General features: G+C 34.7%; 1 protein-coding gene across 1 annotated transcript; it reads left to right on the top strand.

Moving 5' to 3' along the window:
* The first annotated feature begins 4,012 nt into the window (after nucleotides 1–4,012).
* LOC114260277 (uncharacterized) lies at nucleotides 4,013–6,011 on the top strand. Its single transcript, XM_028200354.2, has 3 exons — nucleotides 4,013–4,727; nucleotides 4,920–5,751; nucleotides 5,837–6,011. Exons 1-3 carry the CDS (start codon nucleotides 4,013–4,015, stop codon nucleotides 6,009–6,011), a joined length of 1,722 nt encoding a protein of 573 aa, XP_028056155.2.
* Nucleotides 6,012–16,001: the final 9,990 nt, after the last annotated feature.

Here is a 16,001-nt window from a genome sequence, read left to right as displayed (position 1 = left end):
TTTTTTTTTGGATCAGTCTTCGTATCAGTCTATATCTCTATCTGTCTCTCCCTCTTAAAACAAAACACAAGTGCTGTGTGTTTTGTTTATTGACGAATTAGTTTTCCTATCAATCTCTATCTCTCCCCCTCTCCCTCTCTCTCATCCTCTCAAAACACAAGTGCTGTGTGTTCTTCTCCAGTGCCCGTTCAGTGTGTTCTTCTCCAGTGCTACTGCCAACGTCCCTATTCTCCTCCTTCAGTGTCGCCACAGACGTCGTATCTCCTTTACTGCTGTGTGTTCTCTTCCATCAGGTATGGGTTCTCTTTTTCTCTCTCTTTCTCTCTCTCACACATACACACACACACACACACACTCAATTTCTCTATTTTTCTATCTTTGTTTTCCCTAATTTTTGAAATTAATTTTTCAGAATTAATGTTGTATTTTATTCTTTCTAGCAAGGTTTCTCTTCAATAAATTGTGAATGTGTAAATTGTAAACTTGGCCATCCTCAATGTGTTTTGCTTGTTTCTGCTATAAACTTGAGAATGAGTGTCCTATTGATTATAATTAACAGTTTGAATTTAGTAAAAGCCCTTGACTAAATGTGAATATTTTATAAAATTTGGATTGTTTGTCTGTATTTTTAATAATATTAGGGTTCAACTCCTCTCTATATTTGAATGTTTGTTTAATATCTGAAATTGGTGACCATTGTTTTTTTCTGGGGTTAGGAAAATAGACGTTTTGATACCCATTTATTTTTGCTAACTCTATTGGTTCAAATTTTCCTTAAAAAAGAATGAATTTTCTCATCTTCACATGTGCCACGCAGGAGTTTTGTGGATTGCAGCCAAAAATTGTTTTTTAATATTTCAAATTATATGAATATTTGAAACATGACCAATATTCATTTTTTCACTGACCTAAATGATTTAAGATAAATATGGTGGAGCTATTCAGAGTTAGTAGTGCATCTGCATGGTTTCTATGGACTTGATAGCTGATAATAATTCAGAGTTATGTATTAAATGGTTGTATAAGGGCTTAAAAATCATTGATAGTACCATATGAGTTGATCCTATGTTGCATTAGATGTGCTCACAGTAAACAGCCTCCATTTGAATTTCTTGATGTAGCCAATATGTCATGTAACATAGACAAAAACTTCATATATGAAGCCAGCATTTGAAGTTATAATGAAGCATCTCTGCAGACAAACACTTGTTACACCAGAGTAGACGATCTGGGTTGTATTTTACTTAAAAAAGATTGCATGCTTATGCATGCAACGTTCATTAGCTGGTGTAAATTACAGGTCTATCAGTGTGGGAAGTTTGGTGTCTTTTACATGATATATACATTTTGTGATAACCTTGTGAATTATTTTTGCAATTATTCTGATCGTTCTTCCCCTTTTTCTATGTGATAAACACCAGAGTAGACGATCTGGGTTGTATTTTGTGATAACCTTGAGGCATTATGATGAAATCCTCTGCTTTAGACCCCCATTCTAAGCAGTTTGCTTTCTGATTAAATGTGGTGACTATGTACTTCATTTTATCATGTTTGATTTCTTCCTCCTCCTCCATCATATAACAGAGTACTCATTTTGATTTTGATTTTTGTTTTTCTAAACCTTAAATTGATTTGTTAATTAGGTATTCTCTGGATATCACCACCACCACAACCACCGTCATCGTTTTTGCTTCGAACCCCCCCCAGTACCTCTCTCCTTCTCTCTCAAACCCTGTGTCTCTGAGGTTTAAATTGATGTTCTTTGTGGCTGTGTCTGTTCAAACCAGTGAGAAAGAATGTCTTTGCTATAGTTCTCTCTCAAACCCTGTGTCTCTGAGGTTTAAATTGATGTTCTTTGTGGCTATGTCTGTTCAAACCAGTGAGAAAGAATGTCTTTGCTATAGTCACAAATCTCTTTGATCCATGTTTAAGAATTTCAATATTTATTGGATCTTAAAGTATACGTGGTGACTAAAAAAGAAGATTTTACCCATACTCAAAATAATGAACACCTACATGACAGTGGCTAACCAACCTAACTGGGGAAAAACTTAAAAAAGGAAAAGAAAAAAGAAAAAGGAAAAGGCAACATATAATAATTCTTGCAAAATAAAATTATGAAAGGGTTGGATAGTGCATGAAAAAGAAATAAGTTTAGTACCAAGCAAGAAACACATTTACATAACTTTGAGAACATTTCAAGAGAATTCAGAGGTTAAGGAAATAATAAAATAAAGCCAAACCAAAACTAATTTTACCTTTGCAATACTGGAGGCTCATATCGCATCTATTCTGTAATTGGTGGTATAAGAGATTCCGGAATCCATTCATCACATAGCTCATCTATTTGCTACAAAAACCAAGCAAACACTTGAAAAATGTTAGGTTGTCAAATTGTTTATGGTACAAGAGCTACTATCTTGAAACAACGGCACATAAAAGACTCATAATAGTTGTTTGGGCCCTTCAATCTTAGTTTTACAACCATTCATGTATATATAGTTTTAGCCTCATTTAGAAGTCAGCAAGTTCTCCTAAACTTCAACTCAGTATGTATTTTCAATAATTTACGAATATAACTCCACCATTATTAACACTCTCAAATCCAAGGCAGAGTTGTTCTGTAATTTTCAAATTGGACAGACCCTATGTGAATGGATCAATAATTATCAATTTATCATCATACTTGCATTTGCAAGCAAGTAAACCTCGAACAGCTGCAAATCTATCTATATATGCCTTCCAAAGGCACCTCAATTGAGAACATCTAGTTTTCTTTCTATTCTGAGGTGGAAATAATAGGTCCTACATTTTGTGTCTGCATATACAGTGTGTTACTTGGTGGTGGTGGTGGTGGTTTTTATTTTCCTTTTCTTTTTATGATCTTTCCATTACTGGGGACTATTAGTGTGATTTAGGCTAAGATAACATTGAATGCATGGCATGTAATACCTTATGTTTAGTGTGATGTATGAAATTTTTAGTGGTATCTATTTCACCTTTGTTGATGTTCTTTTGCATAGTAAAATCATATTCACTTTCTGCCGATCCAAAACATACCAGTTGGCGGTATATGTTCTTTTACTTCTATTTTTTTTTTTCTAGCTAGTTATTCATACTCAAAGTATAGTCTTTATATGTCAATAAATTGATTTACATGGGTACTTCACACAATGAACATGCTCTTATTGACTAAGAAGCAGAGACTAATGAGCCATTTTAATATTACTTTTATTTCTTTGAGCCCATATGGCACATTACCTTGACATCATAGATTATGTTATTGCAGAGCACTGGCTGGTGTGCATTATTTGACATTTAAATTTTTTTTTATATTTGATTTGTTTGGAATTGTAGAGTATAGTCTATTAAATATATTTTTATAATTGCATTTTAATCTTAAATTTAAATAGTGTTGCGATTACAATTATATTATAATCCTAACATTATTTACGTCGTACCTTCAGGCACGGGCATACGCTAGTATTTTTGTATCTAAAATTTGTCCTATTCACCTACCTTTAATTAACTCGGCATAGTCTGACATGGACAAGAGTTGGATTGCACTAGGTAGCACAGTTGATGGAAGGATAAGTCAAGCATATTATGATGGGGTAATATCATTTTTCGTTTTGCAATGGTGGTTATCAATCGAGATGGTAAAATTTTGTGCCCTTGTTGAAAGTGTGTGAATGTTGTTCGTCAAAATTTTCAAATTGTTTAAATTCATTTGCTGAAACATGGGATTATTTCAACTTACACTATCTGGCACGTGCATGGGGAACCCCGTGAATCAAATGAGGCCCATCATCATGATATACCCGTTGAGGGAAATGAGGTTTTGGGAGGTATTGATGCCTTAGTGGAAGATCGAATAAGAGGGGAATCAACTAATACAACCCAGAAGGAGGAGGTTCGCACTTTTGATAAATTGTTGAATGATGCCAAACGTGAGGTGTACCCAGGTTGCACAAATTACACTTTGTTATAGTTTGTCATCGAGATACTTAATATGAAGGTGACAATCCATTGGAGTAATAAATCAGTTGACATGATGCTAGAGTTTTTAACTAAACTTTTACCGAAGGATAATTTGGTTCCAAAGTCAACTTATGAAGCTAAAAAAATACTACATGAATTGGGTTTGTCATACGAGCTCATTGATGCTTGTGTAAATGACTGTGTGCTCTTTTGGAAGGCGAATACAACATTGGATAAATGTCCAAATTGTAATGCTTCTAGATACAAGACAAATCATGGTAGAGGTAAGAAGATCTCTCGTAAGGTTCTTCGATACTTCCCGTTAACACCGAGATTGAAAAGGTTGTACATGTCGAGAAAGAGAGCCGAGGATATGAAATGGTTCAATGAAAAACGTCTAGATGACGATGTATTGAGGCATCCTGCAGATAGTGATGAGTGGAAGGAATTCGATTCACAACATCCTGAATTTGCCTTGGAGCCTCGAAATGTGATGCTAGGGTTGGTAACTGATGGGTTCAACCCTTTCGGAAATATGAATAACTCATATAGTTTGTGGCCTGTTGTACTCATTCCGTACAACTTGCCACCGTGGTTGGCTATGAAGGACCCATTTTTCATGCTATCATTACTTATTCCTAGTGAATCACAACTAGGAATTGATTTTGATGTCTACATGAGACCTTTAGTGGATGAATTGAATGAATTATGGAAAAATGGTACATTGACCTATGATGCCTCTACTAGTAAGACTTTTTGCATACGTGCAGCTTTGTTATGGACGATACATGATTGGCCCGCATTTGGTGACATGTCTGGATGAAGAACAAAGGGTCATTACTCTTGTTACACTTGCAATGATGAACCATATTTTGAATCTTTAAGAAGTAAGACTGCGTACAGTAACCATTGATGCTACTTGCCTGATGACCACCTAGAAAGGGGAAAGAGTAGAGCATATAATGGCAAGCATGAGAAACGGAAGAGATCTTTGCTGATACCGATAGAAAAGATTGAAGAACAATTGGGCAGCGTGACGGGTGTCACAAATGGAAAACGTCTAAGCAATAGGAAAAGACCTCGTCAGAGCCCAAATTGGACGAAGGTAAGCATCTTGTATGAGCTACCATATTGGAAGAAAAAGAGGCTTCGACACAACATTGATGTCATGCACGTGGAGAAGAACTTTAGTGAAAATGTTGTTGGAACTATGTTGGGAATTGATGGGAAGAATAAGGATACAGATAAGGTACGAATGGATTTAGAAGATATGAATATGAGGAAAGAATTGTGGCTAACAAAAAATCCCGATGGATCATATGTCAAACCTCGAGCCAGCTTCTCACTAACCCCTAAAGATAGAGAGGGTTTCTTTGAATTCTTGAAATCAATCAAGTATCCAGATAGGTATGCGACAAACATTTCGAGATCAGTGAATGCAAAAAATGATAGATTAACAGGATTGAAAATCCATGACTGCCATATACTTATACAACGGATTCTTCCTATTGGGATGCGTGGTTATGTAGATAAAGAGATCAATACAACACTTTTTGAGTTAGTTAGCTTTTTCCAAGATCTATGCTCAAGGACACTCAAACAAAGCGAAATGGAGAAATTAGAGGAACACATAGTACTCATACTATGTAAGTTTGAAAAGATCTTTCCTCCATCCTTCTTCAATGTGATGGTTCATTTGGCCATTCACTTGCCACGTGAGACTATTCTCGGAGGACCTATGCAATATCGGTGGATGTACCCCATTGAAAGGTAATTTGTAAAATTGTAGTTTCAAATGAAAGGTGTAGATTATGTTGTGTGCCTAACCAATATCCTAATTGGTTATCTCTTTAAGGTTTCTCGGAGCTTTAAAAAAGTTTGTCAACAACCAAGCTCGACCAGAAGGTTCTATTGCAGAGGCTTATATTGCCAAGGAGTGCATTACTTTTTGCTCAATACATCTTGAAGGGATTAAAACCGTACATAATCGAGATGCACGAAATGAAGATTATGGAGTCCGGAAGGTTTGACAATATTCACCAAAACTGCTCGTCCTATCGGCCAAATCAGAAAGCACGTTGAGATGTCACAGGAACTTCGTGATATTGCTCATTGGTTCTTATTATACAATAGCCCTGAGATAGAGAAGTATCATCAGTACGTGTTTCTTATAATTATATATATTTTAACATTTTTCATGTTATTAGTCATTAATAATAGTAGTATTTCACTCATTAACCAAAACTATTTGAGTAGGGAACACAAGAATTTGTTACAAATTTCCACTGGACAAGATATAACTCAGATACAACAGAAGGAATTTCTGAAGTGGTTCAAAGAATATGTAAGTCATTTTTAATATTCACAATTGCCCAATTACTATTAGGTTTGTTTAAAATACAAACATTACTAACATAATTCAAGTGTTGCACATTGCATGTGGATGTAGATAAATAGATTGAGAGTTGATGAGGCACCAGAAGCAACCGAAGAATTGTGGTCATTAGCGCATGGTCCTAATTTGCTAGTGAAAGAGTACTCGGGTTGTATAATCAATGGTGTAAGATTCCATAAGAAGGAATTAGGCAATCGTCATAATAGTCAAAATAGTGGTGTGCTTACCAAAGGGGACTACAAGGGAGAGATGCATGAATTCTATGGTCACTTGTGCAATATTTGGGAATTTGAGTACATGTTTAAAAATAAAGTTATTTTTTTTCAATGTGAATGGTACAACACCAGTAACACTGGTAGAAGTAGAACAGTACGACCTGATACATATTGCACAAACATCGATGTCACAAGTCGATGGTATCAATCTAACCCTTTTATCTTGCCTAGTAAAGCTAAACTAGTGTTCTACCTGAATGACACCAAATGGGGGCAACCTTGGCAAGTCGTGTAATAGGTCCAACATTGGGGTGTGTTTGATGTACCAGAGGTTGGTGATGGAGAACCACCAGATCAACCAGAATTTAATGATGCATTCCAACAAGAAAACATTAACTCAGTTGTCCCGATCAACATTGAAGATATTATTTGATTTCATAGGGATGATATTGAAGTTGAGGTTATTCCGAATAAAATAAAAAGAGATGGTAGAGATGACGAAGAAGATGAAGAACTTGGCATACTTGATGATGATATGGATCCTGATATGGATTATGATATTTAGTTTTTGTTTTTTTTTAGGTTTCTATATGGACATATGTTTTTAATGCATTACATAGTTATGCTATATTTTGTTGTGTCTCTTCAAGTAAATATTATGCTTTATATTTTATGTTTTATATCAATTTATGCTTTTTAGTTACCAAAATGGCCAAAGGGGAGACCCAATGGATCAAACTAGGTTTTCTAGCAAAACAGAAGCGAACACAGTACGAAATGGAAAGATATAAGACAATCAAGAAGAATAAAAAGAAAATGGATGCTCTACAATTGAAGCGCTTAGCAACTTCTTTGATGGGTTCTACTCAGCCCAATCGTGTTAATCAGAAGGGAAAGAACATTAGGGTTGAGGTAGATGATGATGACTACATACCGTCAGATCATGAAGATGACACTGATGATGCTGAGTCCTTTGAAAGTGTTGACGATGAGGTACTATATGTATGGCCATTCATTTTTGTTCTCATGTCTCATAGCTATATATTCATTAATGATGCTTTGTTAATACCATCTTTATATTTCCATATACTTTTTTGGGTAAATAAGTCATAAAATAAAACTAGAAAATATACATCCTACATACAACCTCCATAACATCAACTTTAGTGTTCAAACTAGGAATATAGAAACCAATCCAAAAAAGTAACCTCACATCACTAGGCCCTCAACAACAAATTCCCTAACAAGGCACCAGCACAGATAGAAACCTGCAAAAGCAACCAGTTAGGAAAAAATGTTGTACTACATGTTGCATCGTTTTGCCATGTTTCAAAGAATGAATAATACAGATTTCGCAAAGACTTGAACCCTAGATCAATGTTCTTCCATAATTATTGATAAGTCATATTTACAATCTACAACACTTCTAACAATTCAATATTTATGAAAGTATAAACAATTTTGAGATTAGCATCTAAATCTTCTTAACAAAAATTATAAAAAAGCTGGCATGTAATGAAAAATTAAATTTGAAATATAGATGAATCAATTTTGTAGCATTAGTACCATCTGCAAGGAAAAACTGATCTTAAGAAGCTCTGCCCTCTTTACACCATCCGTAGAAGTTGACAGAGCAGCTGGATTGATTACAACTCCTGTGACCAATCAAAAGAAATAGCCAGCTACAGGGACTATAATGCATTCCCCATCCATAATGATCAACATCCTGGTAAAAGATATCAGGAAAATCAAACTGTTCTTGGTCTTTTTCTTATATAACCTGTGTGTAAACATCAAAGAAGAAAATCCTTAGAGGAAGTCCTTTATATATGCCCATTGTTCAGAAGTTTTTATAAATATTTGGGATAACTTGTCTCATGTTGACCAATTTCTTGTGATAGGGCAAGTGATTTCATGGACGACAGGCGGGAAAAGTATTGTGATCTAAAGATAACTGTTATTTATCAGTTTTGTTTTATAATAGAATGGTGTTCATAATTTGCACTGCAGTTTCAAGAGTTTTGAAGTCCTTTCCTCTCAAGAGGCAGACCAGTGACATAATTCAACCCTCTACAAGGGAATAAAGCCTCCAATAACATCCTACCATCCTATGGTAACAACGTGGGAATAAAAGGAAAAAAAACATCCTACCATCCTATGGTAATAACGTTAAAACATCAATGCCAAAAGATGTATATGGACAGCAAAAAATTAAATAATCCAGAAGGTTGAACATGCAACTCTGGGGAATAAAAGAAAAGAAAAGAAAAAAAGAGAAAGGACAAGAAAAGACACGTACCACTGCAACTGTTGTTTTGAGGGACAAACCATGAACACGGGGCAAGATTGATTGCTTAACTAACTGCAAAAAATTTAAAATTGATAAGCACAAGAAGGTTAGAATTATCAACTAAAGTGAGTTTAGAATTGTATTACTGGCTAATATTTCGTTATGCTTTTGTATATAGTTTTTGTTCCTAGTGTGAGTTCGGTAACATTTGCCTAGATGTGGGTATCCTAATTCTTTTAGCTATTCTATAACAATGCATCAAGGGATAACTTTCTATCATTACCTATTTGCCTTAATTATGGATGAATTGACTCAACGCATTTAGGATGATGTTGCATGGTGTATGTAGTTCGTAGATTATTGTTCTAGTGGATGAAACTAATTGAGGAATCAACCTTAAAATAGAAATCTGGAGTGAAGCAGATTTTATAGAGAATAAACCATTAGGAGAAGCAGTCCAAATAAGCTTATCAGGACTAGTCTTGGGAAGAAAAGGAGTTGACTGGATCAGACTACAAATATCAACAGTGGCCTTGATGAGTTTCCATATACATATCTTTACTTATCCATTTTTATGTATTTATTGTTTATGCTTTTGTATTATGTTTTTTAGGGCTTACCAATGCCACCAAAACGATTGGCGCAGTCATCTCCTCAACCTTCGCACGAGGAAATTGTTGTTTCGAATGGGGATTTATATGACAATGTGGAGATCCAACAGTCACAACCACTTGATCTCGATATAGAGGCACCGAGGGAGGCAGCCCCCCAATCTAGTGTCGGTAAGATGCTGAATTTTACTTTTAAAATGAAATCATCTGTTTTAATATAATTCTATGGTGCAAAAGAACAGACTCTGATGAATGTTCTAGACCTTGAGTGCCTAACAGTTAAAGAAAACTTGAGTGCCTTACTGAAAACAGAGTTTTACTCTAATAAATTGCAGAGAAAGTTTTCAGTAAAAAAGTTTTACTAACCTTGAGTGCCTAACAGTTAAAGAATACTTTGTTCTCTAAAAACTTTCTTGGTGCAAAATTCCTTTATTACTGAAAACTTTTTCTGAAATTGAACTTTAAGATGAACAAAAGAACAAACTCTAATGAATGTTCATTTCTCAGCTCTAAGCTAGACACACACACACACACACATAACAGTTAAAGAAAGAGAAGAGTAACTAACTAATAACCAACATCTAGAACCAAGAAACATGTAAAGGCTTGGTAAATATATCAGCAACTTGGTCCAAAGAAGCAACATAAGAAACCACAATCCGTTCTGTGCAAACAAGAAAATTCAGGATTATGAGAAGAACGAAGAAGCTGCAGAGGTAGGAAAGAGTGAAGAAATAAGAAAATGGAAGAGCAAATATAACTGTGAGAAAGATAAAACAACTTGAGAAAGGAAAAGCATCAACTTGAGAGTAGGGAACAAAGCTGTAGCTGTATCTGTGTGGCTGCTGGTAGTGCTGTTCGTGCAAGGCTCTTAATGGCAACAAATGTGTTCCAGTCACAATCATCCCAATTTATACCTTATGTTCCATGTATGAATCTCTAAATGCTTAGTTTAAAGCTAATGGCTAACCAATATTTGGACCTTTCCCAAAAACTGTAATGTTTATGGCCCACTTGTAGGTCGGTTTAAGGGGCAAGCGATCATCATAAATCATAGCAAGTTGCAAAAACTATCGTGTGTCTAGTCTGCAAATTAGTGCTCTTACTATGGTTACTGTCATTTTAGAACTATATTGTTTTTTTTTCCTTTATTTTTCTTGTATTGTTTCATTCTTTTGTGAAGATAGGTCGGGTTCTAGCCAATGAAACGACAAACATGACATGGAACACCATTTAATCAACCATGAGCTGAACCACATTTCCCTTTTGATGTTCTGATTAGTTAATTCTGTTTCAAAGTTTCAGCTTCTATGCAATGTTAATTTTAAGGTATTTTTCACAACTTGTGCAACGTTTTACTAGTACCTTTTCCTTTTGTGTGGGTTGAAAGGAAAATGTTCTGAGTGGTCATTCCAAAATAGTTTGTTTTGGATTTGCTCTTGAAACCTCTTGAGTGCAGGGTTTGAAGTAGTTACTGGAAGGCAATTGACTTTGATATAATAGAGACTTTGATATGACAGAGAACACCATTTTAGATAAGGGAGTAGTTACAGTAACATTAGATAAGAGTGTTCCATTACAATAGCACAGTTTACATAGAGAACACATTTTACTTTAGCAATTGACTTTGAAGTAGTTACAGTAACATTAGATAAGGGTGTGCCATTGACTTTGATATAACAAAGAACATAGTTTACTTTACCATTTTTATTGGCTTCAAATTATTCTCTTCATCAATTGAACCTTTGTAGACAATATTTCTTATTTTGTGACTTATGATTTCATTTCGGAACCATCATTGGCATTTAGATACCCATTAAGTCAAGCGTGTTCTGAGTACTTCTCTTGTTGTCAGACTGAAGAGTTTTAATCCACACAGCTTAATCTCTATTTTTGCTTGCTTTTTCTCTCTTGAGGGTTGTGCAATTGTATTTTGTATTGTTTTGGCTAGTCTATTGAGTATTCATAGCCTTTGTTTCCTCATGTGGCGAATGAACATTACTTTGTGTGGTTTATTTTAGGATGATTCTCTTTGTAGTTTATTTAGTTTAGTTTATCTGTTTGGTTTTGTTTCTCTTGTATAGCTCTAGTTTTTTTGTTTGGTATTGTAAGGCATGGGGAATACCCCTTGTATATCTCTATATGTTATCATTTTATTTTATGACTTATTCAACTACAACAAAAAAAAAGTTGGTTATATTGCATTTATGATTTCACTTTAATCAATTACTAACCAGTCAATGTTATGTCTTTACAATAGCGCCTAGTAGACACCCTCGTGGCTTGACACGCGGGTTTAAGGTTCAAGCAATGGTTGAGAAGATGGAAAGCTCAAAGTTCCCATACCACAGGAGTATCATGCGCCAGTGGGGGATCATGCCACTCAATTAGTCTCCAAAATTGGTGTTGAGGTCCGAACACGCTTGCCAAACTTTAGCATTCGCAGGTGGAAACATATCAACGAAGAAGTTACGGCACCTATGTTTCAGCGTCTAATGGTAAAAGTTTTACATAATTGATTGAATTCATGTAATATAATTAATTATGACTCACAATATTTTTGGCTGCTGCTAGGATCAATTTGACATACAAGGTGAATACACGGATGTTAGCAAAGCGGTGGCAACAAAGTGTGGACGGAGCTTGAGCACCCACACCTACCGACTAAGAATAAAATACCTGATCCTTAAAAGTGCTAAGGGAGAGGAGTATGCTAGAAGCCACCCACTGCCTGAATGTGACCTCGAGAAATGGAAAAACTTGATTGACAAGAAGTGGAATGATAACAATTGGCTGGTAAACTTTTCTTATGTTAATTTATTGTTGACAATTACCTTGTCTTCCTAATATATATATTTTACTATTGGAACTTGCTCCTTGTAGAAGCAATCAATAGCTAACATTGACAATAGAAATCAAGTGAAGATGAAGCATAGATGTGGGTCAAAATCTCTCCCAATTAGGGTACACGAGGCGGTGCGTCTTCTTTAATTTTTTTTCCGTTTTATGATTCTACTACCATCATTCTTTTTTAACTTACTAGTTAAAGAACAAAAAAAATCAGACAATCGCAAATGGGGGCCAACTGCCAGAGTTGCCATGTGTTTACAAATCTACACACTTTAATGATGTCACAAAGCGGTGGATTTCTCCAGAGTGCGAAAAGAATTATGTATGTATACTTACCCTTTGTATGAGGATGATTGCAATTTTTATTGTCTCTTTATTCATTTTTTTATTAAATGACAGGATAATATGATAAAGATCTAAGCTGAACATTACTCCCAACCTGGTGTGGTTCCAATTACTCCGGAGGAGCTATCTGTGAAGGTGCTCAAGCCGAGGTCGGGATATGTTAAAGGACTTGGGTTGAGGCGTTCCTTCTCTGTTAGGACTACCAGTGCTTCGACTGACAGTGACTATGTGAGGCGTCTAGAGATGGAAATACAAGAGCAAGAGGAGGAAATTCAATCACAAAAAGAGGAAATTTAAGCACAAAATAAAGAGATAGGGAAAATGAATGGGTCGATTGACGAGAATTTTGAGATGACACCAAGCATCATGGAGTTTCTTAAGAAGCAAGGTTTCAAAGGACAATTTAGAGGAGGAGGTATCCCATGAACTCGTACATCGCCTTTTCGGTAAGTCTCACTTGTTTTATCTTTTTATTTTTCTCATGTTGGTTAGTATATACTAGTTAAAGTATAGTAGTTTAACTACTTATTAACTAAGATGTAACAAGTTTGAAGATGTATTTAACGAATATAGATTTATTATCAAAATTCTTACTTAGCATGACCCTAGTTAAAATACACACTAACTAAAGTAGAGACAAGACTATGTGTTTATTTTTTTGTGTATTTTTGCTAGGCAGTGTTGGAGTTGCTCTAAGTTAGTGATGTGATTAATAATGGGTGTGTCTTCGATTGAGTTTTTCACAGTAGAAGAAATGAAGGAACATTTATTGAGTCTTAGGCAGTGGGTTGGTCAAGTTTGTATATCACTTTATGATTGCTGTTGTTTTGTATATATCATTAGGATGGTTTAGCATAATAAGGACTTTTAATAGATGGTGGCACACATGATGTATATGCATACTGATTGGATTTAAAATCTGAGAAGCGTAACAGTTTTTCAATTGTAGAAATAGTATGGTTAATGTAAAATTTTAGTTTCCATGTTTGGCTCCAAAGTTTGTGAAACCGAATCTGGGTGCAAATGTGATGCGAAAGATAAAAGGAATACTTACATTTTAATTTCAGAAATCCAGTGCATAATGGAGCATTTGTACTTTCTTCATTTGTCCTGCTTTCTATATGGTTGAATGTTTTCTTCTGTGTGTTAAGAATTGGAAAAATCATATCAAATTATATCTCTCAAATCCGTCAATAGCTATAGCAATGTGCAATTTGGAAGGCCAGATGAAACTTGAAAGCAGCGAAAATGGAAAATACTTCGCTCAACAAAGCCACCATAATTAATGTCTTCTTTTTCTAGCGAAAAATGGAACAGTAAAAAGGAGAACGTGGCCTTCTCAGGAATGTAACTGTCATGAGAACGTGGCCTTTGGAAAGTGGTTTGTTAAGTTCACTGCTTTATAAGGTTTTGTATATTACATGTTTAACCCTATGGGTAAAATGCCAAAGTCATCAAATAGTATGGTTTTTTGGTCAACAAAACTACCATGACACAACTTCCAGAAAATGTGGACACCAAGTTGAGGCTTCCCATTATGTATTAGTATAGATTGATCCATTTGAAGGTTTTCCCTATACTCAACCTAGTGAAGCCAAATTTCAACCACTTTGTCCTGGCTAAAGAAGTCTTTTCTTGAGATCATGTGCTTTCTCACAAATTACATTCATATCTGTTGGTCTATCTCTTGTTCTTGAGGCTTCAACTTCTCCCTCTTAGTGGTGCTATCCTTGTTATTTGACACAAACATTCAATTCGTGTTAGCCAACCAATCATATATTGTCTTCATTGTGCTCAATTGGACTATATAAGAAGCAAAGGAGGAATATTTAGCAAATTTTATTTTTAGCTGGTGTTAGCTTGAGTTGCATATCCTGACACTCACAAAAGGGAGGTGCAGAATTCAAGTCCCTGTTAGGACCCACTCTATCAGAAAAGAACTAATCTTTGTAATTCAGTTTCCAGGACTTGTTGTTGTCATTTTGCCTCAGATAAATTTATTTGCACCTCATTTGTGTAAGATTCCTGTTCTTTATAATGTATACAAAGAAATATATAAATAATATTAGCCAAAAGCAGCCAAAATTAAAAACCAAAGAGTCAAAAAAATCATGAGCATGTTTATAAATAACAAATAAAAAATCACAATGATTCCTTACCAAAGACGATTTGATCAAGGCTTTTGTTGGGTACAAATTCATAAACAAGAAGGCATTGTGGGGCTTCAATGGTACAACCCAAAAGTCTTACAAGGTTCTTGTGTTGAATTCCACTGGTCAAATTTACCTTATTGAAGAAGTCATCGGTCCATTGTCGTGAATCAAATGTACCTCAATGCTACGTTATATTTTGGAGCTATTATATATATATATACATATTCTGCCATTAGTGATAGTGATATATGGTATTCTTGCAATCTTTTGGCATCTTATGTTATCCGTGTTGCTTTATCATCAAGGATCACCTCAACTCTTTGAAGTTTTGATTTGTTGGATGCATTTCTACTAAATTGGTTTATAAAATAAAATTATTTATATATGAGTTTAGATGTAATTGATAATATATTAATGTTTTCTTTGTTTATTTTCTTTACAGATTGGTTTTTGATGACGTTTGGAAGTATACTTGCAAATGAAGATCAACTGTTGAATTTTGTTTCCTGAACTGATACTTAGTTGTAGTTGCAAATCAAGATTGAGTGTTGATTTTTTTTTTTGTGGATTCCACGTTAGTTCATTTTGGGATTTGCTTTGATGGTTTTTTTGTTATACTTAATGGTTTATATTATTAAAGTTGTTTGATGGATATATTTTGATTTATAATATAAAGTGTTTACTGAATTTTTTTTGGAGCGATGTATAATAGCTAGTGGATTTCTTAGTACAATTAAAAGGCTATTGAGATATGAGCAGGGATATTTGTGAAATAATAATTGAAATTGAAATATAAAATATGGAACAGGTTTAGTGACGAATTTATTTCGTCATTTGTACTTGTTATTATGACAAAGTGATTATTCGTCGTTAATAAACATTTTTTGTAACAAAATTTATTGCAGCGCGTATATGAAAGTTTTTATTGATTTTGTTGTTTGATAACGAAAGTCACCTATGTATGACTTTTGGAGACGAAAAATTCCGTCACCTTTACATCTTACTATGGCGAAATTATTTCCTCATCAATGATCACCATTTGTGACAAATTTATTCGTCAACTAAAATTATAAGTATGGTACTGAATAATTATTTGGTGACGAAAATGAGAATTTTTGGCGACAAAATCTTATTTTATTGGTATCAAAAAATTTTGTCACT

Source organism: Camellia sinensis, chromosome 15 (assembly GCF_055761805.1).
Source record: "Camellia sinensis isolate YWXY chromosome 15, ASM5576180v1, whole genome shotgun sequence".
Taxonomy (NCBI): Eukaryota; Viridiplantae; Streptophyta; class Magnoliopsida; order Ericales; family Theaceae; genus Camellia; species Camellia sinensis.
The sequence above is the reverse complement of the archived record's forward strand: the minus strand, read 5'-3'. Positions and strand labels throughout refer to the sequence as shown.

What these genes read in the sequence shown, in the direction of transcription:
- LOC114260277 (XM_028200354.2), top strand. Translation starts at nt 4,013, where the DNA reads ATGAAGGTGACAATCCATTGGAGTAATAAATCAGTTGACATGATGCTA. An exon ending in GACCTATGATGCCTCTACTA is followed by an intron (nt 4,728 to 4,919) that starts GTAAGACTTTTT and finishes ATGACCACCTAG; the next exon opens with AAAGGGGAAAGAGTAGAGCA. An exon ending in TGGATGTACCCCATTGAAAG is followed by an intron (nt 5,752 to 5,836) that starts GTAATTTGTAAA and finishes TATCTCTTTAAG; the next exon opens with GTTTCTCGGAGCTTTAAAAA.